The sequence below is a fragment of the Trachypithecus francoisi genome, unplaced genomic scaffold (genome assembly GCF_009764315.1).
Source record: "Trachypithecus francoisi isolate TF-2019V2 unplaced genomic scaffold, Tfra_2.0 Lachesis_group2, whole genome shotgun sequence".
NCBI classification, from domain to species: domain Eukaryota; kingdom Metazoa; phylum Chordata; class Mammalia; order Primates; family Cercopithecidae; genus Trachypithecus; species Trachypithecus francoisi.
The window spans coordinates 114,125,730-114,147,690 of NW_022681465.1; the positions used below are offsets into that span (position 1 = coordinate 114,125,730).

At 50.6% G+C, this 21,961-nt stretch overlaps 2 protein-coding genes across 3 annotated transcripts in view; both read left to right on the plus strand.

Annotated features, from left to right (window-relative positions):
- Positions 1-11,474, plus strand: part of LOC117066079 (titin-like) — a 28,647-nt gene extending 17,173 nt beyond the window's left edge. Inside the window, exons 11-23 of the mRNA XM_033181555.1 lie at positions 564-661; positions 1,438-1,462; positions 2,370-2,467; positions 3,244-3,268; positions 4,173-4,270; positions 5,045-5,069; positions 5,972-6,069; positions 6,846-6,870; positions 7,776-7,873; positions 8,649-8,673; positions 9,581-9,678; positions 10,454-10,478; positions 11,380-11,474. Of these exons, the coding sequence (XP_033037446.1) occupies positions 564-661; positions 1,438-1,462; positions 2,370-2,467; positions 3,244-3,268; positions 4,173-4,270; positions 5,045-5,069; positions 5,972-6,069; positions 6,846-6,870; positions 7,776-7,873; positions 8,649-8,673; positions 9,581-9,678; positions 10,454-10,478; positions 11,380-11,474 (833 nt within the window). The remainder of the gene's footprint in view (positions 1-563; positions 662-1,437; positions 1,463-2,369; positions 2,468-3,243; positions 3,269-4,172; positions 4,271-5,044; positions 5,070-5,971; positions 6,070-6,845; positions 6,871-7,775; positions 7,874-8,648; positions 8,674-9,580; positions 9,679-10,453; positions 10,479-11,379) is intronic.
- A 635-nt stretch (positions 11,475-12,109) lies between these two features.
- Positions 12,110-20,346, plus strand: LOC117065397. 2 transcript variants are annotated; one of them, XM_033180180.1, is made up of 10 exons: positions 12,110-12,276; positions 13,175-13,272; positions 14,047-14,071; positions 14,979-15,076; positions 15,853-15,877; positions 16,291-16,302; positions 17,790-17,857; positions 18,521-18,588; positions 18,673-18,757; positions 20,147-20,346. In XM_033180180.1, the coding sequence occupies exons 1-10, from the start codon at positions 12,246-12,248 to the stop codon at positions 20,261-20,263; spliced, it is 627 nt and encodes a 208-aa protein (XP_033036071.1). In that variant the 5' UTR covers positions 12,110-12,245; the 3' UTR covers positions 20,264-20,346. The 2 variants fall into 2 exon arrangements, with proteins under 2 accessions (XP_033036071.1, XP_033036072.1); XM_033180181.1 differs by lacking the exon at positions 16,291-16,302.
- Positions 20,347-21,961: the final 1,615 nt, after the last annotated feature.

Consider the following 21,961-nt stretch of genomic DNA (forward strand, 5'->3'; position numbering starts at 1 on the left):
AACAGCTGGGTTAGAGAGGGTCAGCGCCCCCACATTCTTCCCTCATGACAGGCTGTCCCAGTGTCAAAGCCAGTGTAAGTGTGAGCAGCAACAGACTCCACGGACACACACACACACACACACACACACGGATGGAAAACAGAGAGTGGAAGGACAGATAGCAGGTGCTAAGTAGGAGTTATCTTTAAATGGGAAGAAAACTGAGTGTTTTCAAAGCTTTGTTTCATTGCCTTTAAAAAATGGTGAGGAAATAATGAGAATATTTTGGTTACAATTAAGTCTTTTCTTTAAAGAAAGGTTGCTAGGTGGGATGATATTTACAGCAGCAGCACAGGTGGATTCTAGGGAGGAAATGACGTTGGAAGGACGCAGGAAGGGAGGGCAAGTGAGCTCGGATCAGATGAGGAGGCAGGAGCCCTGAGAGGCTGCAGGGACACACAGCCTGCCCTGGGTGGTGTGCCCTGTTCGAGGTGGGCTATTTTACGTTGATGAGGTGGCCTGGGGATCAAAACCTTCCCTGCTCCTCCCCTGCACCTCCCGACGGTCATTCTGTGTCCTCCTAGGTTCCGTGGAGACTTCCGTGGAAAAATTCATCTATGAATCAGATGAGGAGGCCCCACAACAGTGGCAGGCCAGGCCACCTGCTGTTGTCACAGTAAAAGTTAGTTTCTTAGCTTTATCTTCTTGAATTAAAATAGGATATGAGAATCTGGCCGTATACATCATAGGTGACTTACACAGGGTCCTTGGTGGGGGGAATTCTGAGTGAGTCTGTTCCCCACTGAAGCTTGATTTAAGGCAGCAGGAGAAAATGACAGCATCAGCCACGCCCTGAGTGGCAGTGGGCTTTCTCCTCAGCAGCTTGATTGTCTCCTTGGGGCAAAATCACTTAATTGCCAAGGAACATGACCTTGAGAGGACATACTCCAGGAGAAACTTTAGGCCGGGCGCGGTGGCTCCCGCCTGTAATCCCAGCACTTTGGGAGGCTGAGACGGGTGGATCATGAGGTCAGGAGATGGAGACCATCCTGGCTAACACGGTGAAACCTTGTCTCTACTAAAAATACAAAACATTAGCCACACATGGTGGCGGGCGCCTGTAGTCCCAGCTACTTGGGAGGCTGAGGCAGGAGAGTGGCGTGAACCCGGGAGGCGGAGCTTGCATTGAGCTGAGATCCCGCCACTGCACTCCAGCCTGGGAGACAGAGCGAGACTCCGCCTCAAAAAAATAAAAATAAGTACAAATAAGAACAAACAAGCAAGCAAACAAACAAAACTTTAGCGTGAGTTGGTTTGTCCTGTTCTTCTTTTGTGTTTCTTGGATTTGAACACTGTTTTCCATCTGCTTTTCTACTGCCACCAAGTGAAGAAAAGACCTGTGCACACGGGACTCAGGATGGTCTGAAACTCACAGTGTTTTTCTTTCTCTAAATGCAGGCCGGCGGACTGCCTGAAGAAAAAGGTGTGTATTCTGGAAGGCCTCCTTTGCTAAGAAAAGAGGGTCAATGTTGCAAAAGGTGGCACTTGCTCGCCTGCTTTTGCTGGAGAGCCACTTTGGTTTGAGCTTCCTGACAGAAATGAGGTTTGGACAGTTTGGCATAAAAAACCCCGAGTCCAGTAGAGACCTGTGACTGTCACTGGAGTCCGGGGAGGCAGGATTGTCATTTAGATGGAACAGTGTGGTGTGCTTCAGGGTGGGGAGGTACGGAGGAGAGAGTCATGTGGAGGGATTGGGAATATCTTTGGGAGTGTGTGGGCATTTCCCCAGAAAGCATGTTCCCCTGTGCAGAGCACAACCCAAGGAGCTATGTTTCTAAGAAATTGCATCAGCACCGCACACTTCACATAAAGTAACGCATTCATCCTCCCCCACAGCTGTACCTGAAGGTAGATTTTATGTCCTCATCCTCAGATAGAGATGGTGCAGAGATGAATTTCCCAGGCTCTCAATCTCCTAAATGGAAGAGGCAAATGTGAACTCAGGAGTGGGAGGAGGACTGGTGCAGTGGGTGACTATTATGCATTCACCAGCCAGCCCTGGCATAACTCACCATTAGTCCAGGGAGTTCCCGCATCTGTGTGTGCATGTGGAAGGATGAGAGCCTAGCGAGGTCCCAAACTGTCTGTCATTGTAGGCAGGTCTCAAAGGTTGCCTAACCTAGGGTAGCGGTACGCAGGAAGGGAGGGCAAGTGAGCTTGGATCAGATGAGGAGGCAGGAGCCCTGAGAGGCTGCAGGGACACACAGCCTGCCCTGGGTGGTGTGCCCTGTTCGAGATGGGCTATTTTACGTTGATGAGGTGGCCTGGGGATCAAAAACCTTCCCTGCTGCTCCCCTGCACCTCCCGACGGTCATTCTGTGTCCTCCTAGGTCCCGTGGAGACTCCCGTGGAAAAATTCATCTATGAATCAGATGAGGAGGCCCCACAACAGTGGCAGGCCAGGCCACCTGCTGTTGTCACAGTAAAAGTTAGTTTCTTAGCTTTATCTTCTTGAATTAAAATAGGATATGAGAATCTGGCCGTATATATCATAGGTGACTTACACAGGGTCCTTGGTGGGGGGAATTCTGAGTGAGTCTGTTCCCCACTGAAGCTTGATTTAAGGCAGCAGGAGAAAATGACAGCATCAGCCACGCCCTGAGTGGCAGTGGGCTTTCTCCTCAGCAGCTTGATTGTCTCCTTGGGGCAAAATCACTTAATTGCCAAGGAACATGACCTTGAGAGGACATACTCCAGGAGAAACTTTAGGCCGGGCGCGGTGGCTCCCGCCTGTAATCCCAGCACTTTGGGAGGCTGAGACGGGTGAATCATGAGGTCAGGAGATGGAGACCATCCTGGCTAACACGGTGAAACCTTGTCTCTACTAAAAATACAAAACATTAGCCACACATGGTGGCGGGCGCCTGTAGTCCCAGCTACTTGGGAGGCTGAGGCAGGAGAGTGGCGTGAACCCGGGAGGTGGAGCTTGCATTGAGCTGAGATCCGGCCACTGCACTCCGGCCTGGGAGACAGAGCGAGACTCCGCCTCAAAAAAATAAAAATAAATACAAATAAGAACAAACAAGCAAGTAAACAAACAAAACTTTAGCGTGAGTTGGTTTGTCCTGTTCTTCTTTTGTGTTTCTTGGATTTGAACACTGTTTTCCATCTGCTTTTCTACTGCCACCAAGTGAAGAAAAGACCTGTGCACACGGGACTCAGGATGGTCTGAAACTCACAGTGTTTTTCTTTCTCTAAATGCAGGCCGGCGGACTGCCTGAAGAAAAAGGTGTGTATTCTGGAAGGCCTCCTTTGCTAAGAAAAGAGGGTCAATGATGCAAAAGGTGGCACTTGCTCGCCTGCTTTGCTGGAGAGCCACTTTGGTTTGAGCTTCCTGACAGAAATGAGGTTTGGACAGTTTGGCATAAAAAACCCCGAGTCCAGTAGAGACCTGTGACTGTCACTGGAGTCCGGGGAGGCAGGATTGTCATTTAGATGGAACAGTGTGGTGTGCCTCAGGGTGGGGAGGTACGGAGGAGAGAGTCATGTGGAGGGATTGGGAATATCTTTGGGAGTGTGTGGGCATTTCCCCAGAAAGCATGTTCCCCTGTGCAGAGCACAACCCAAGGAGCTGTGTTTCTAAGAAATTGCATCAGCACCGCACACTTCACATGTAACGCATTCATCCTCCCCCACAGCTGTACCTGAAGGTAAATTTTATATGCTCATCCTCAGATGGAGATGGTGCAGAGATGAATTTCCCAGGCTCTCAATCTCCTAAATGGAAGAGGCCAATATGAACTCAGCAATGGGAGGAGGATTGATGCAGTGGGTGACTATTGTGCATTCACCAGCCAGCCCTGGCATAACTCACCATTAGTCCAGGGAGTTCCGGCATCTGTGTGTGCATGTGGAAGGATGAGAGCCTAGCGAGGTCCCAACACTGTCTGTCATTGTAGGCAGGTCTCAAAGGTTGCCTAACCCAGGGTAGCGGTACGCAGGAAGGGAGGGCAAGTGAGCTCGGATCAGATGAGGAGGCAGGAGCCCTGAGAGGCTGCAGGGACACACAGCCTGCCCTGGGTGGTGTGCCCTGTTCGAGATGGGCTATTTTACGTTGATGAGGTGGCCTGGGGATCAAAAACCTTCCCTGCTGCTCCCCTGCACCTCCCGACGGTCATTCTGTGTCCTCCTAGGTCCCGTGGAGACTCCCGTGGAAAAATTCATCTATGAATCAGATGAGGAGGCCCCACAACAGTGGCAGGCCAGGCCACCTGCTGTTGTCACAGTAAAAGTTAGTTTCTTAGCTTTATCTTCTTGAATTAAAATAGGATATGAGAATCTGGCCGTATATATCATAGGTGACTTACACAGGGTCCTTGGTGGGGGGAATCTGAGTGAGTCTGTTCCCCACTGAAGCTTGATTTAAGGCAGCAGGAGAAAATGACAGTATCAGCCACGCCCTGAGTGGCAGTGGGCTTTCTCCTCAGCAGCTTGATTGTCTCCTTGGGGCAAAATCACTTAATTGCCAAGGAACATGACCTTGAGAGGACATTCTCCAGGAGAACTTTAGGCCGGGCGCGGTGGCTCCCGCCTGTAATCCCAGCACTTTGGGAGGCTGAGACGGGTGGATCATGAGGTCAGGAGATGGAGACCATCCTGGCTAACACAGTGAAACCTTGTCTCTACTAAAAATACAAAACACTAGCCACACATGGTGGTGGGCGCCTGTAGTCCCAGCTACTTGGGAGGCTGAGGCAGGAGAGTGGCGTGAACCTGGGAGGTGGAGGTTGCATTGAGCTGAGATCCGGCCACTGCACTCCGGCCTGGGAGACAGAGCGAGACTCCGCCTCAGAGAAATAAAAATAAATACAAATAAGAACACACAAGCAAGCAAACAAACAAAACTTTAGCGTGAGTTGGTTTGTCCTGTTCTTCTTTTGTGTTTCTTGGATTTGAACACTGTTTTCCATCTGCTTTTCTACTGCCACCAAGTGAAGAAAAGACCTGTGCACACGGGACTCAGGATGGTCTGAAACTCACAGTGTTTTTCTTTCTCTAAATGCAGGCCGGCGGACTGCCTGAAGAAAAAGGTGTGTATTCTGGAAGGCCTCCTTTGCTAAGAAAAGAGGGTCAATGATGCAAAAGGTGGCACTTGCTCGCCTGCTTTGCTGGAGAGCCACTTTGGTTTGAGCTTCCTGACAGAAATGAGGTTTGGACAGTTTGGCATAAAAAACCCCGAGTCCAGTAGAGACCTGTGACTGTCACTGGAGTCCGGGGAGGCAGGATTGTCATTTAGATGGAACAGTGTGGTGTGCCTCAGGGTGGGGAGGTACGGAGGAGAGAGTCATGTGGAGGGATTGGGAATATCTTTGGGAGTGTGTGGGCATTTCCCCAGAAAGCATGTTCCCCTGTGCAGAGCACAACCCAAGGAGCTGTGTTTCTAAGAAATTGCATCAGCACCGCACACTTCACATAAAGTAACGCATTCATCCTCCCCCACAGCTGTACCTGAAGGTAAATTTTATATGCTCATCTCAGATGGAGATGGTGCAGAGATGAATTTCCCAGGCTCTCAATCTCCTAAATGGAAGAGGCCAATATGAACTCAGCAATGGGAGGAGGATTGATGCAGTGGGTGACTATTGTGCATTCACCAGCCAGCCCTGGCATAACTCACCATTAGTCCAGGGAGTTCCGGCATCTGTGTGCATGTGGAAGGATGAGAGCCTAGCGAGGTCCCAACACTGTCTGTCATTGTAGGCAGGTCTCAAAGGTTGCCTAACCCAGGGTAGCGGTACGCAGGAAGGGAGGGCAAGTGAGCTCGGATCAGATGAGGAGGCAGGAGCCCTGAGAGGCTGCAGGGACAACAGCTGCCCTGGGTGGTGTGCCCTGTTCGAGATGGGCTATTTTACGTTGATGAGGTGGCCTGGGGATCAAAAACCTTCCCTGCTGCTCCCCTGCACCTCCCGACGGTCATTCTGTGTCCTCCTAGGTCCCGTGGAGACTCCCGTGGAAAAATTCATCTATGAATCAGATGAGGAGGCCCCACAACAGTGGCAGGCCAGGCCACCTGCTGTTGTCACAGTAAAAGTTAGTTTCTTAGCTTTATCTTCTTGAATTAAAATAGGATATGAGAATCTGGCCGTATATATCATAGGTGACTTACACAGGGTCCTTGGTGGGGGGAATTCTGAGTGAGTCTGTTCCCCACTGAAGCTTGATTTAAGGCAGCAGGAGAAAATGACAGTATCAGCCACGCCCTGAGTGGCAGTGGGCTTTCTCCTCAGCAGCTTGATTGTCTCCTTGGGGCAAAATCACTTAATTGCCAAGGAACATGACCTTGAGAGGACATACTCCAGGAGAAACTTTAGGCCGGGCGCGGTGGCTCCCGCCTGTAATCCCAGCACTTTGGGAGGCTGAGACGGGTGAATCATGAGGTCAGGAGATGGAGACCATCCTGGCTAACACAGTGAAACCTTGTCTCTACTAAAAATACAAAACATTAGCCACACATGGTGGTGGGCGCCTGTAGTCCCAGCTACTTGGGAGGCTGAGGCAGGAGAGTGGCGTGAACCTGGGAGGTGGAGCTTGCATTGAGCTGAGATCCGGCCACTGCACTCCGGCCTGGGAGACAGAGCGAGACTCCGCCTCAAAGAAATAAAAATAAATACAAATAAGAACACACAAGCAAGCAAACAAACAAAACTTTAGCGTGAGTTGGTTTGTCCTGTTCTTCTTTTGTGTTTCTTGGATTTGAACACTGTTTTCCATCTGCTTTTCTACTGCCACCAAGTGAAGAAAAGACCTGTGCACACGGGACTCAGGATGGTCTGAAACTCACAGTGTTTTTCTTTCTCTAAATGCAGGCCGGCGGACTGCCTGAAGAAAAAGGTGTGTATTCTGGAAGGCCTCCTTTGCTAAGAAAAGAGGGTCAATGATGCAAAAGGTGGCACTTGCTCGCCTGCTTTGCTGGAGAGCCACTTTGGTTTGAGCTTCCTGACAGAAATGAGGTTTGGACAGTTTGGCATAAAAAACCCCGAGTCCAGTAGAGACCTGTGACTGTCACTGGAGTCCGGGGAGGCAGGATTGTCATTTAGATGGAACAGTGTGGTGTGCCTCAGGGTGGGGAGGTACGGAGGAGAGAGTCATGTGGAGGGATTGGGAATATCTTTGGGAGTGTGTGGGCATTTCCCCAGAAAGCATGTTCCCCTGTGCAGAGCACAACCCAAGGAGCTGTGTTTCTAAGAAATTGCATCAGCACCGCACACTTCACATAAAGTAACGCATTCATCCTCCCCCACAGCTGTACCTGAAGGTAATTTTATATGCTCATCCTCAGATGGAGATGGTGCAGAGATGAATTTCCCAGGCTCTCAATCTCTAAATGGAAGAGGCCAATATGAACTCAGCAATGGGAGGAGGATTGATGCAGTGGGTGACTATTGTGCATTCACCAGCCAGCCCTGGCATAACTCACCATTAGTCCAGGGAGTTCCGGCATCTGTGTGTGCATGTGGAAGGATGAGAGCCTAGCGAGGTCCCAACACTGTCTGTCATTGTAGGCGGGTCTCAAAGGTTGCCTAACCCAGGGTAGCGGTACGCAGGAAGGGAGGGCAAGTGAGCTCGGATCAGATGAGGAGGCAGGAGCCCTGAGAGGCTGCAGGGACACACAGCCTGCCCTGGGTGGTGTGCCCTGTTCGAGATGGGCTATTTTACGTTGATGAGGTGGCCTGGGGATCAAAAACCTTCCCTGCTCCTCCCCTGCACCTCCCGACGGTCATTCTGTGTCCTCCTAGGTCCCGTGGAGACTCCCGTGGAAAAATTCATCTATGAATCAGATGAGGAGGCCCCACAACAGTGGCAGGCCAGGCCACCTGCTGTTGTCACAGTAAAAGTTAGTTTCTTAGCTTTATCTTCTTGAATTAAAATAGGATATGAGAATCTGGCCGTATATATCATAGGTGACTTACACAGGGTCCTTGGTGGGGGGAATTCTGAGTGAGTCTGTTCCCCACTGAAGCTTGATTTAAGGCAGCAGGAGAAAATGACAGTATCAGCCACGCCCTGAGTGGCAGTGGGCTTTCTCCTCAGCAGCTTGATTGTCTCCTTGGGGCAAAATCACTTAATTGCCAAGGAACATGACCTTGAGAGGACATACTCCAGGAGAAACTTTAGGCCGGGCGCGGTGGCTCCCGCCTGTAATCCCAGCACTTTGGGAGGCTGAAACGGGTGGATCATGAGGTCAGGAGATGGAGACCATCCTGGCTAACACAGTGAAACCTTGTCTCTACTAAAAATACAAAACATTAGCCACACATGGTGGTGGGCGCCTGTAGTCCCAGCTACTTGGGAGGCTGAGGCAGGAGAGTGGCGTGAACCTGGGAGGTGGAGCTTGCATTGAGCTGAGATCCGGCCACTGCACTCCGGCCTGGGAGACAGAGCGAGACTCCGCCTCAAAGAATAAAAATAAATACAAATAAGAACACACAAGCAAGCAAACAAACAAAACTTTAGCGTGAGTTGGTTTGTCCTGTTCTTCTTTTGTGTTTCTTGGATTTGAACACTGTTTTCCATCTGCTTTTCTACTGCCACCAAGTGAAGAAAAGACCTGTGCACACGGGACTCAGGATGGTCTGAAACTCACAGTGTTTTTCTTTCTCTAAATGCAGGCCGGCGGACTGCCTGAAGAAAAAGGTGTGTATTCTGGAAGGCCTCCTTTGCTAAGAAAAGAGGGTCAATGATGCAAAAGGTGGCACTTGCTCGCCTGCTTTGCTGGAGAGCCACTTTGGTTTGAGCTTCCTGACAGAAATGAGGTTTGGACAGTTTGGCATAAAAAACCCCGAGTCCAGTAGAGACCTGTGACTGTCACTGGAGTCCGGGGAGGCAGGATTGTCATTTAGATGGAACAGTGTGGTGTGCCTCAGGGTGGGGAGGTACGGAGGAGAGAGTCATGTGGAGGGATTGGGAATATCTTTGGGAGTGTGTGGGCATTTCCCCAGAAAGCATGTTCCCCTGTGCAGAGCACAACCCAAGGAGCTGTGTTTCTAAGAAATTGCATCAGCACCGCACACTTCACATAAAGTAACGCATTCATCCTCCCCCACAGCTGTACCTGAAGGTAAATTTTATATGCTCATCCTCAGATGGAGATGGTGCAGAGATGAATTTCCCAGGCTCTCAATCTCCTAAATGGAAGAGGCCAATATGAACTCAGCAATGGGAGGAGGATTGATGCAGTGGGTGACTATTGTGCATTCACCAGCCAGCCCTGGCATAACTCACCATTAGTCCAGGGAGTTCCGGCATCTGTGTGTGCATGTGGAAGGATGAGAGCCTAGCGAGGTCCCAACACTGTCTGTCATTGTAGGCGGGTCTCAAAGGTTGCCTAACCCAGGGTAGCGGTACGCAGGAAGGGAGGGCAAGTGAGCTCGGATCAGATGAGGAGGCAGGAGCCCTGAGAGGCTGCAGGGACACACAGCCTGCCCTGGGTGGTGTGCCCTGTTCGAGATGGGCTATTTTACGTTGATGAGGTGGCCTGGGGATCAAAAACCTTCCCTGCTCCTCCCCTGCACCTCCCGACGGTCATTCTGTGTCCTCCTAGGTCCCGTGGAGACTCCCGTGGAAAAATTCATCTATGAATCAGATGAGGAGGCCCCACAACAGTGGCAGGCCAGGCCACCTGCTGTTGTCACAGTAAAAGTTAGTATCTTAGCTTTATCTTCTTGAATTAAAATAGGATATGAGAATCTGGCCGTATATATCATAGGTGACTTACACAGGGTCCTTGGTGGGGGGAATTCTGAGTCAGTCTGTTCCCCACTGAAGCTTGATTTAAGGCAGCAGGAGAAAATGACAGCATCAGCCACGCCCTGAGTGGCAGTGGGCTTTCTCCTCAGCAGCTTGATTGTCTCCTTGGGGCAAAATCACTTAATTGCCAAGGAACTTGACCTTGAGAGGACATACTCCAGGAGAAACTTTAGGCCGGGCGCGGTGGCTCCCGCCTGTAATCCCAGCACTTTGGGAGGCTGAGACGGGTGAATCATGAGGTCAGGAGATGGAGACATCCTGGCTAACACAGTGAAACCTTGTCTCTACTAAAAATACAAAACATTAGCCACACATGGTGGCGGGCGCCTGTAGTCCCAGCTACTTGGGAGGCTGAGGCAGGAGAGTGGCGTGAACCCGGGAGGTGGAGCTTGCATTGAGCTGAGATCCCGCCACTGCACTCCAGCCTGGGAGACAGAGCGAGACTCCGCCTCAAAGAAATAAAAATAAATACAAATAAGAACAAACAAGCAAGCAAACAAACAAAACTTTAGCGTGAGTTGGTTTGTCCTGTTCTTCTTTTGTGTTTCTTGGATTTGAACACTGTTTTCCATCTGCTTTTCTACTGCCACCAAGTGAAGAAAAGACCTGTGCACACGGGACTCAGGATGGTCTGAAACTCACAGTGTTTTTCTTTCTCTAAATGCAGGCCGGCGGACTGCCTGAAGAAAAAGGTGTGTATTCTGGAAGGCCTCCTTTGCTAAGAAAAGAGGGTCAATGTTGCAAAAGGTGGCACTTGCTCGCCTGCTTTTGCTGGAGAGCCACTTTGGTTTGAGCTTCCTGACAGAAATGAGGTTTGGACAGTTTGGCATAAAAAACCCCGAGTCCAGTAGAGACCTGTGACTGTCACTGGAGTCCGGGGAGGCAGGATTGTCATTTAGATGGAATAGTGTGGTGTGCCTCAGGGTGGGGCCGTACGGAGGAGAGAGTCATGTGGAGGGATTGGGAATATCTTTGGGAGTGTGTGGGCATTTCCCCAGAAAGCATGTTCCCCTGTGCAGAGCACAACCCAAGGAGCTGTGTTTCTAAGAAATTGCATCAGCACCGCACACTTCACATAAAGTAACGCATTCATCCTCCCCCACAGCTGTACCTGAAGGTAATTTTATATGCTCATCCTCAGATGGAGATGATGCAGAGATGAATTTCCCAGGCTCTCAATCTCCTAAATGGAAGAGGCCAATATGAACTCAGCAATGGGAGGAGGATTGATGCAGTGGGTGACTATTGTGCATTCACCAGCCAGCCCTGGTATAACTCACCATTAGTCCAGGAGTTCCGGCATCTGTGTGTGCATGTGGAAGGATGAGAGCCTAGCGAGGTCCCAACACTCTCTGTCATTGTAGGCGGGTCTCAAAGGTTGCCTAACCCAGGGTAGCGGTACGCAGGAAGGGAGGGCAAGTGAGCTCGGATCAGATGAGGAGGCAGCCCTGAGAGCTGCAGGGACTCACAGCCTGCCCTGGGTGGTGTGCCCTGTTCGAGATGGGCTATTTTACGTTGATGAGGTGGCCTGGGGATCAAAACCTTCCCTGCTCCTCCCCTGCACCTCCCGACGGTCATTCTGTGTCCTCCTAGGTCCCGTGGAGACTCCCGTGGAAAAATTCATCTATGAATCAGATGAGGAGGCCCCACAACAGTGGCAGGCCAGCCACCTGCTGTTGTCACAGTAAAAGTTAGTTTCTTAGCTTTATCTTCTTGAATTAAAATAGGATATGAGAATCTGGCCGTATATATCATAGGTGACTTACACAGGGTCCTTGGTGGGGGGAATTCTGAGTGAGTCTGTTCCCCATTGAAGCTTGATTTAAGGCAGCAGGAGAAAATGACAGCATCAGCCATGCCCTGAGTGGCAGTGGGCTTTCTCCTCAGCAGCTTGATTGTCTCCTTGGGGCAAAATCACTTAATTGCCAAGGAACATGACCTTGAGAGGACATACTCCAGGAGAAACTTTAGGCCGGGCGCGGTGGCTCCCGCCTGTAATCCCAGCACTTTGGGAGGCTGAGACGGGTGGATCATGAGGTCAGGAGATGGAGACCATCCTGGCTAACACGGTGAAACCTTGTCTCTACTAAAAATACAAAACATTAGCCACACATGGTGGTGGGCGCCTATAGTCCCAGCTACTTGGGAGGCTGAGGCAGGAGAGTGGCGTGAACCCGGGAGGTGGAGCTTGCATTGAGCTGAGATCCGGCCACTGCACTCCGGCCTGGGAGACAGAGCGAGACTCCGCCTCAAAAAAATAAAAATAAATACAAATAAGAACAAACAGCAAGCAAACAAACAAAACTTTAGCGTGAGTTGGTTTGTCCTGTTCTTCTTTTGTGTTTCTTGGATTTGAACACTGTTTTCCATCTGCTTTTCTACTGCCACCAAGTGAAGAAAAGACCTGTGCACACGGGACTCAGGATGGTCTGAAACTCACAGTGTTTTTCTTTCTCTAAATGCAGGCCGGCGGACTGCCTGAAGAAAAAGGTGTGTAATCTGGAAGCCCTCCTTTGCTAAGAAAAGAGGGTCAATGTTGCAAAAGGTGGCACTTGCTCGCCTGCTTTTGCTGGAGAGCCACTTTGGTTTGAGCTTCCTGACAGAAATGAGGTTTGGACAGCTTGGCATAAAAAACCCCGAGTCCAGTAGAGACCTGTGACTGTCACTGGAGTCCGGGGAGGCAGGATTGTCATTTAGATGGAATAGTGTGGTGTGCCTCAGGGTGGGGCCGGACGGAGAGAGTCATGTGGAGGGATTGGGAATATCTTTGGGAGTGTGTGGGCATTTCCCCAGAAAGCATGTTCCCCTGTGCAGAGCACAACCCAAGGAGCTGTGTTTCTAAGAAATTGCATCAGCACCGCACACTTCACATAAAGTAACGCATTCATCCTCCCCCACAGCTGTACCTGAAGGTAATTTTATATGCTCATCCTCAGATGGAGATGATGCAGAGATGAATTTCCCAGGCTCTCAATCTCCTAAATGGAAGAGGCCAATATGAACTCAGCAATGGGAGGAGGATTGATGCAGTGGGTGACTATTGTGCATTCACCAGCCAGCCCTGGTATAACTCACCATTAGTCCAGGGAGTTCCGGCATCTGTGTGTGCATGTGGAAGGATGAGAGCCTAGCGAGGTCCCAACACTCTCTGTCATTGTAGGCGGGTCTCAAAGGTTGCCTAACCCAGGGTCGGTACGCAGGAAGGGAGGGCAAGTGAGCTCGGATCAGATGAGGAGGCAGGAGCCCTGAGAGGCTGCAGGGACACAGCCTGCCCTGGGGGTGTGCCCTGTTCGAGATGGGCTATTTTACGTTGATGAGGTGGCCTGGGGATCAAAACCTTCCCTGCTCCTCCCCTGCACCTCCCGACGGTCATTCTGTGTCCTCCTAGGTCCCGTGGAGACTCCCGTGGAAAAATTCATCTATGAATCAGATGAGGAGGCCCCACAACAGTGGCAGGCCAGGCCACCTGCTGTTGTCACAGTAAAAGTTAGTTTCTTAGCTTTATCTTCTTGAATTAAAATAGGATATGAGAATCTGGCCGTATATATCATAGGTGACTTACACAGGGTCCTTGGTGGGGGGAATTCTGAGTGAGTCTGTTCCCCATTGAAGCTTGATTTAAGGCAGCAGGATAAAATGACAGCATCAGCCACGCCCTGAGTGGCAGTGGGCTTTCTCCTCAGCAGCTTGATTGTCTCCTTGGGGCAAAATCACTTAATTGCCAAGGAACATGACCTTGAGAGGACATACTCCAGGAGAAACTTTAGGCCGGCGCGGTGGCTCCCGCCTGTAATCCCAGCACTTTGGGAGGCTGAGACGGGTGGATCATGAGGTCAGGAGATGGAGACCATCCTGGCTAACACGGTGAAACCTTGTCTCTACTAAAATACAAAACATTAGCCACACATGGTGGTGGGCGCCTATAGTCCCAGCTACTTGGGAGGCTGAGGCAGGAGAGTGGCGTGAACCCGGGAGGTGGAGCTTGCATTGAGCTGAGATCCGGCCACTGCACTCCGGCCTGGGAGACAGAGCGAGACTCCGCCTCAAAAAAATAAAAATAAATACAAATAAGAACAAACAAGCAAGCAAACAAACAAAACTTTAGCGTGAGTTGGTTTGTCCTGTTCTTCTTTTGTGTTTCTTGGATTTGAACACTGTTTTCCATCTGCTTTTCTACTGCCACCAAGTGAAGAAAAGACCTGTGCACACGGGACTCAGGATGGTCTGAAACTCACAGTGTTTTTCTTTCTCTAAATGCAGGCCGGCGGACTGCCTGAAGAAAAAGGTGTGTATTCTGGAAGGCTCCTTTGCTAAGAAAAGAGGGTCAATGTTGCAAAAGGTGGCACTTGCTCGCCTGCTTTTGCTGGAGAGCCACTTTGGTTTGAGCTTCCTGACAGAAATGAGGTTTGGACAGTTTGGCATAAAAAAACCCCGAGTCCAGTAGAGACCTGTGACTGTCACTGGAGTCCGGGGAGGCAGGATTGTCATTTAGATGGAACAGTGTGGTGTGCCTCAGGGTGGGGAGGTACGGAGGAGAGAGTCATGTGGAGGGATTGGGATATCTTTGGGAGTGTGTGGGCATTTCCCCAGAAAGCATGTTCCCCTGTGCAGAGCACAACCCAAGGAGCTGTGTTTCTAAGAAATTGCATCAGCACCGCACACTTCACATAAAGTAACGCATTCATCCTCCCCCACAGCTGTACCTGAAGGTAAATTTTATATGCTCATCCTCAGATGGAGATGGTGCAGAGATGAATTTCCCAGGCTCTCAATCTCCTAAATGGAAGAGGCCAATATGAACTCAGCAATGGGAGGAGGATTGATGCAGTGGGTGACTATTGTGCATTCACCAGCCAGCCCTGGTATAACTCACCATTAGTCCAGGGAGTTCCGGCATCTGTGTGTGCATGTGGAAGGATGAGAGCCTAGCGAGGTCCCAACACTGTCTGTCATTGTAGGCGGGTCTCAAAGGTTGCCTAATCCAGGGTAGCGGTACGCAGGAAGGGAGGGCAAGTGAGCTCGGATCAGATGAGGAGGCAGGAGCCCTGAGAGGCTGCAGGGACACACAGCCTGCCCTGGGTGGTGTGCCCTGTTCGAGATGGGCTATTTTACGTTGATGAGGTGGCCTGGGGATCAAAACCCTTCCCTGCTCCTCCCCTGCACCTCCCGACGGTCATTCTGTGTCCTCCTAGGTCCCGTGGAGACTCCCGTGGAAAAATTCATCTATGAATCAGATGAGGAGGCCCCACAACAGTGGCAGGCCAGGCCACCTGCTGTTGTCACAGTAAAAGTTAGTTTCTTAGCTTTATCTTCTTGAATTAAAATAGGATATGAGAATCTGGCCGTATATATCATAGGTGACTTACACAGGGTCCTTGGTGGGGGGAATTCTGAGTGAGTCTGTTCCCCATTGAAGCTTGATTTAAGGCAGCAGGATAAAATGACAGCATCAGCCAAGCCCTGAGTGGCAGTGGGCTTTCTCCTCAGCAGCTTGATTGTCTCCTTGGGGCAAAATCACTTAATTGCCAAGGAACATGACCTTGAGAGGACATACTCCAGGAGAAACTTTAGGCCGGGCGCGGTGGCTCCCGCCTGTAATCCCAGCACTTTGGGAGGCTGAGACGGGTGGATCATGAGGTCAGGAGATGGAGGCCATCCTGGCTAACACGGTGAAACCTTGTCTCTACTAAAAATACAAAACATTAGCCACACATGGTGGTGGGCGCCTGTAGTCCCAGCTACTTGGGAGGCTGAGGCAGGAGAGTGGCGTGAACCCGGGAGGTGGAGCTTGCATTGAGCTGAGATCCCGCCACTGCACTCCAGCCTGGGAGACAGAGTGAGACTCCACCTCAAAAAAATAAAAATAAATACAAATAAGAACAAACAAGCAAGCAAACACACAAAACTTTAGCGTGAGTTGGTTTGTCCTGTTCTTCTTTTGTGTTTCTTGGATTTGAACACTGTTTTCCATCTGCTTTTCTACTGCCACCAAGTGAAGAAAAGACCTGTGCACACGGGACTCAGGATGGTCTGAAACTCACAGTGTTTTTCTTTCTCTAAATGCAGGCCGGCGGACTGCCTGAAGAAAAAGGTGTGTATTCTGGAAGGCCTCCTTTGCTAAGAAAAGAGGGTCAATGTTGCAAAAGGTGGCACTTGCTCGCCTGCTTTTGCTGGAGAGCCACTGTGGTTTAAGCTTCCTGACAGAAATGAGGTTTGGACAGCTTGGCATAAAAAACCCCGAGTCCAGTAGAGACCTGTGACTGTCACTGGAGTCCGGGGAGGCAGGATTGTCATTTAGATGGAACAGTGTGGTGTGCCTCAGGGTGGGGAGGTACGGAGGAGAGAGTCATGTGGAGGGATTGGGAATATCTTTGGGAGTGTGTGGGCATTTCCCCAGAAAGCATGTTCCCCTGTGCAGAGCACAACCCAAGGAGCTGTGTTTCTAAGAAATTGCATCAGCACCGCACACTTCACATAAAGTAACGCATTCATCCTCCCCCACAGCTGTACCTGAAGGTAAGTTTTATATCCTCATCCTCAGATGGAGATGGTGCAGAGATGAATTTCCCAGGCTCTCAATCTCCTAAATGGAAGAGGCCAATATGAACTCAGCAATGGGAGGAGGATTGATGCAGTGGGTGACTATTGTACATTCACCAGCCAGCCCTGGTATAACTCACCATTAGTCCAGGGTGTTCCGGCATCTGTGTGTGCATGTGGAAGGATGAGAGCCTAGCGAGGTCCCAACACTGTCTGTCATTGTAGGCGGTCTCAAAGGTTGCCTAACCCATGGTAGCAGTAGGTACATTTTACACTGGACTTTGGTGTGGTCATCAAGGTGAAACACACAGAGCGAGCTCACAGGCTTCTGGCAGTAGTGGTGGGGTCATTTCTCAGCTCATGTTCAAAAGCAGGAAATACTAACATGCTCTATTGTGTTTAATAACATGATTATCACAAGCCGTAAAAATGCTCCAGTTGGCTAGGAACAGTGGCTCACGCCTGTAATCCTAGCAGTTTAAGAGGCCAAGACGAGCAGATGACTTGAGTCCAGGAGTTGGAGATCAGCCTGGGCAACATGATGAAACCGTGTATCTGCTAAAAATGCAAAAAATTACCTGGGCATGGTTGGATACCTATAATCCCAGCTACCTGGGAGGCTCAGTTGGGAGGATCACTTGATCCCAGGAGGCAGAGGTTCCAGTGAGCAGTGATCATGCCACTACATTCCAGCTTGGGTTACAGAGAGCCTCAAAAAAAAAAAAAAAAGAAAGAAGAAAGAGAAAGAAAAAGAAAGGAAGGAAGGAAGGGAAGAAAGAAAAAATGCTTCAGCTGAGTAGTAAACACAGTCGAGACATAGCACCAAATATGTTCTCCAGATACAACTTGGGTGTTAGCCTAGCAGCCGTCTCCCCTGCTGGAACCTCAAGCATAGCTGGGTTGGAGATGGTCGGTGCTGCCGCCTGCTGCCCCCATGACGTGCTGTCCCAGTGTCAGAGCCAGTGTGAGTGTGAGCAGCAGGGGACTCCAACACACAGACATTGCATTGAGAAGGTTGAGTGCAAGGACGGACAGCACTTGCTAAGTGGGGGTTATCTTTAAATAGAGGATAATTGAGTATTTTCAAAGCTTTGTTTTATTGTCTTTAACACAAAAGATTGGTGAATGTATAGAATATTGGGGCTGAAATGATATCTCTCAGAACAAAGTTTGCTTTTTACCAAGTATAAACTATTCTAGAATGACTGATACACACAGAAGCACCACAGGTGGATTTTAGGGAGGAAATGACATTGGAAGGACTCAGGAAGGGAGGGAAAGTGAGCTCAGGTCAGATTAAGAGGCAGGAGCCCTGAGAGGCTGCAGGGACGCACAGCCTGCCCTGGGTGCTGTGTCCTGTTCGATATGGATTATTTCACATTGATGAGGTGGCCTAGAACTAGAAAGTCATTTTACCCTGCTCCTGCCTTGCACCTGCTGACCATCACTCTTTGTCCTCCTAGGTTCCATGAAGGAGCCCCTGGAAGACAGCAACAAAGGCTCAGCTGAGGACGCTCCCCCATATTTGAAGGTCAGGCCACCTGCTGTTGTCAGAGAAAAAGTTACTTCTTAGCTTTATCTTCTTGAATTAAAATAAGATACAAGAATCTGACCGTATGTATCATAGGTGACTTATACAGTGTCCTTGGTAGGGAGAATTTAGAGTGAGAGTCTGTTCCCCACTGAGGTTTGATTTAAGACGGCAGGAGAAAATGACAGCATCAGCCATGCCCTGAGCAGCAGTGAACTTTTTCCTTAGCAGCTTGATTCTCTCCTTGGGGCAAAATCACTTAATTCCCAAGCAACATGGAGTTAGAGGAAACATCCTTCAGGAAAAACGTATGTTTTTAGCATGATTCGGTTTTTCCTTTTCTTATTTTGGGTTCCTTTGACTGGTCTCATCGTGACAGTCAATGTCCTGGTCTTCAGTGTCTATAAAGTCCCTTTGCAGCCCTCTTGCCCACTGCCTTGGCATTGCCTCGATTCCTGGTCCCCAGGGTACAGTGCTGAATCCTGTTGAGCAACCCCACAGGGTTTAGGCAGGGAGCCCAGCTGAGGTCAGAGGAGTTGGCCCCACCCTGCAGGAAGGGTTCCCAGTGACATCTGGGTCTGCTCTGGCCGCCCTCACCTGCCGCCCCAGGGTTTTTGCTGCACTGGGGTCTCTGGACATGCGCAGTTGTTTTCTTCCTCCCAGATACCAACAAGACCTCTCCCAGCACCTGGAGAAAAAGCAGAGACAAACCCTCAACAGGGAGAAGAAATGTGAGTGTGCAGGGGCGGCATGACCAGGGGAAGGCAGACAATGCCTGTGTGCCCGTGGCTGCCCTCACTCTCTTGTTCCATCAGAAAACCTAGTGAAGAGGATGAGGATGCTGAAGAGCCTGAACTGACCTGTTGTGGCCTTTGTATTTCATGGTGGAAATCCCTAAAGGCAAGTGAAGGATGCCCTGAGAACATCCTCCAGGCAACAGACACCCTCTCCATAGCAGCCCCTGAGCCCACTGGGCTGAGCCCTCCATAGGCTGCTTTAATGAGGGAGAGGCTGAGGTGCCGGTCAGGCTACCACATGTAGGATTCCGAGGGCCATGCACCGCGTTCTTGTCTGCAGTGCCACTTAAGCTTATTTGAGGGGACCCAGTCCTGCCTCCATGTCCCCAGAAGACAACGGGGAGGGAGCATCACCGGTTCAGCATGAGCAGCCACTGGGGTTGATCACAAACCCCCTGTTTCATGCCTCCTGGGAAAGGTGTGAGAGGGAGGGAGGCAGCCCCAGGTTTCTTGCCACACAAGCAGCCCACCCAGCCCAGCACTGCATACCTGTGGGCACTCAGTAGGGCCTGGCATCAAGAAGGGGAAGGGCCAGGATCCAAGACCCGCTAGGATGTGCCCAGTCCAGGGACCCCTCAGTCTCCGTAGAGCCCTCGGTGCCTCGGGTGGCCTCATGGCCCCATTTCTCAAGATGAGGTTTGGAGAATTGTGTGTGTAGAGAGCACCGGCTTGGGCATCAGTGGTTCTGTGTCTGTGTCAGATGCCAACAAACAAACTCTTGAAAACAAGTCAGGGCCATGCTCACTTAGGAGGAGTTGAGGGGCAGGATTCAGGGAGCCACTGTTTTAAATGTACTTTCCAATTTGAAATTAGAATATACATATGAATGTGTGTTTTTGTGTATTTTATACACACACACACACAGTTTTTTACTCTTTAAAAACAGTGGTTTCTGTAACCTTTTATGCTGGAATGTATTAAGTGAAATATATGTTTTACCAAAGCATTAATGATTTTTAAATGGAAATGCATAGACCGGGTTGGTGGGGATGTTGGAAGGATCAAGTCTTATTGGGCAATAACAATGACGAGCTTCAGGAAACGGCACACATTCAACGTGCAGCTCTTCTGTCTGGATGGCATGGAGGGTCTGGGTGGAGGGGCAGGTCACCACCCCACCCTGTGTCATCAGACCTCCTGCTCCTCCCAGGGCCCGGGGGCATGAGACTCTGCCTTGATCCTTGAACCTCCCCCCCCTCCCTTTTGTGTTTCAGTATCTGGAGGTCCAGCCCCCTGAAGGCGCCCGTGTGCATGCCTGGGCTCAGTGCCTCCTGCAGGACATTTATAGACACTCTGGCACACACAACACCCTCAGCAGAGAGCAGGACACAGGCCTCAGTGCCCTGTGGATAGATTCTGGGGAGGCCAGGGGCCCAAGGCCACCTTCCAGGGCCCGAGGAGCCCTCTGAGACCTGCACACCCACCCCAGGGAGCCCCCCTCCCTCCGCCTCTGTGCCCCGCAGTGACCCTCCAACCTCTGTGTGTGTTGCAGATTTGTCAGCCTCCGGAAGGGCCGGACCCTGGTGGATTTCCCTGGCCCGTCAGCCCGCTGGACCGTTCAAGTATTGGAGAATACTCTTCCTCTTTCGTTTTTTTTGGCATTCTTTAACTTTTTAAAATTATTACTTTCGCCAGGCGTGGTGGCTCAAGCCTGTAATCCCAGCACTTTGGGAGGCCAAGACGGGCGGATCACGAGGTCAGGAGATCGAGACCATCCTGGCTAACACGGTGAAACCCCGTGTCTACTAAAAATACAAAAACTAGCCGGGCAAGGTGGCGGGCGCCTGTAGTCCCAGCTACTCGGGAGGCTGAGGCAGGAGAATGGCGTAAACCCGGGAGGCGGAGCTTGCAGTGAGCTGAGATCCGGCCACTGCACTCCAGTCCGGGCGACAGAGCGAGACTCCGCCTCAAAAAAAAAAAAAAAATTATTACTTTCACGTTTACTTTTAAGACACAAGCTGTCATTGTGTCATCATAGCTTACATTTTATTGCTGAAGTAAAACCATTGTTTTATCAGGTTTTTTTGGATCTTTGTCCACTCATTTTGGAGTTTTTGTAATTTTGATAGGTGTTCTTTTATGCTTTGTATCGTTTTCTTAATGACTTTTACCTTAGTTTTTAACAAATCCATAGTACAGTAAGTTATATTAAGACAGTATTTCAGCCAGGTGCGGTGGCTCACACCTGTAATCCTAGCAGTTTGGGAGGCCGAGGCGGGCAAATCACGAGGTCAGGAGATTGAGACCATCCTGGCTAACATGTTGAAACCCCGTCTCTACTAAAAATACAAAAAATTAGCTGGGCGTGGTGGTGGGTGCCTGTAGTCCCAGCTACTTGGGAGGCTGAGGCAGGAGAATGGCATGAACCCCAGGGGGCAGAGCTTGCAGTGAGCCAAGATAGCCCCACTGCACTCCAACCTGGGCCACAGAGTGAGACTCCACCTCCAAAAAAAAAAAAAAAAAAAAAAGACTCCCAGGTGTAGGGAGGGGGCCATTCAGGCTCACCCCTTCCCTCTTCATTCTCCTGAGGGACAGTCACAGGAGCTTGTTTGCGGTCCAAAGTCCCCCACAGCTCCTCCCTATCAGATCCCTTCCCTGGGCATAGGTTTGAGTGTGCAGCCTGGGTAGCTGCTAGCACCAGAGATGGGGCCTCTCTGTACCCAAGGGAGTCCCCTGTGGTCAGCTCCAGTTCCGTAAATCCTGGTGGGGGTGTGTGGCAAGCAGCAGAGGGTCATTGGCTTAGGGTACCTCTCTTGGGCTGGCTGCCCACGCCACCTACCCCTCAGCAGGCTGGCTCTGGACATAGCAGTTGGCCAAGTGCCAGCCATCCCATCTTGGCAACTCCTCCTCCTGCCTGCCAGGGTGACTTCACTTTTTGAGATCTGCTGAGTGATGGGCAGATCACTGATTCAGCCCTGAGCTCAGCCAGGACACAGGAGAAAGAGGAGGGGCTGGCTCCGGGGCACCCCCAGGCCCAGCTTCCTGGGCTCTCCCACTCCAAGGCCCCATGGGCTTCCCTTCCTCCATCTCACGTGGCTGGGTGCAGGCCAGAACTCAAGAGGCAGCTACCGATGGGGAGAGAACAGGGACTTTCCCCACGGAGGCCCAGAACCCACATCCAGCCTCACCCCAGGGCCCCCAGCAAGGTCCATGGCTTCCCCTTGTTAGAGGTGAATGTAATCCCAGGCATCATTTCTTTGGGGGAAAATTGGATTCTTTGGGGTTCCAGTTCCTCTGTGTTGCTGGCTCTCCCAGGCTGCCAGTACCACATCTCACATTATCCTGTGGAGAGAGGGGAAGGGCACCC

Excerpts from the sequence above, each read along its gene's own strand:
- LOC117065397 (XM_033180180.1), top strand. The coding sequence starts at position 12,246 with ATGCAGGCCGGCGGACTGCCTGAAGAAAAAG. Across the intron at positions 17,858-18,520 it reads ACGCTCCCCCATATTTGAAG|ATACCAACAAGACCTCTCCC; the intron begins GTCAGGCCACCT and ends TCTTCCTCCCAG. Across the intron at positions 18,758-20,146 it reads CATGGTGGAAATCCCTAAAG|ATTTGTCAGCCTCCGGAAGG; the intron begins GCAAGTGAAGGA and ends TGTGTGTTGCAG.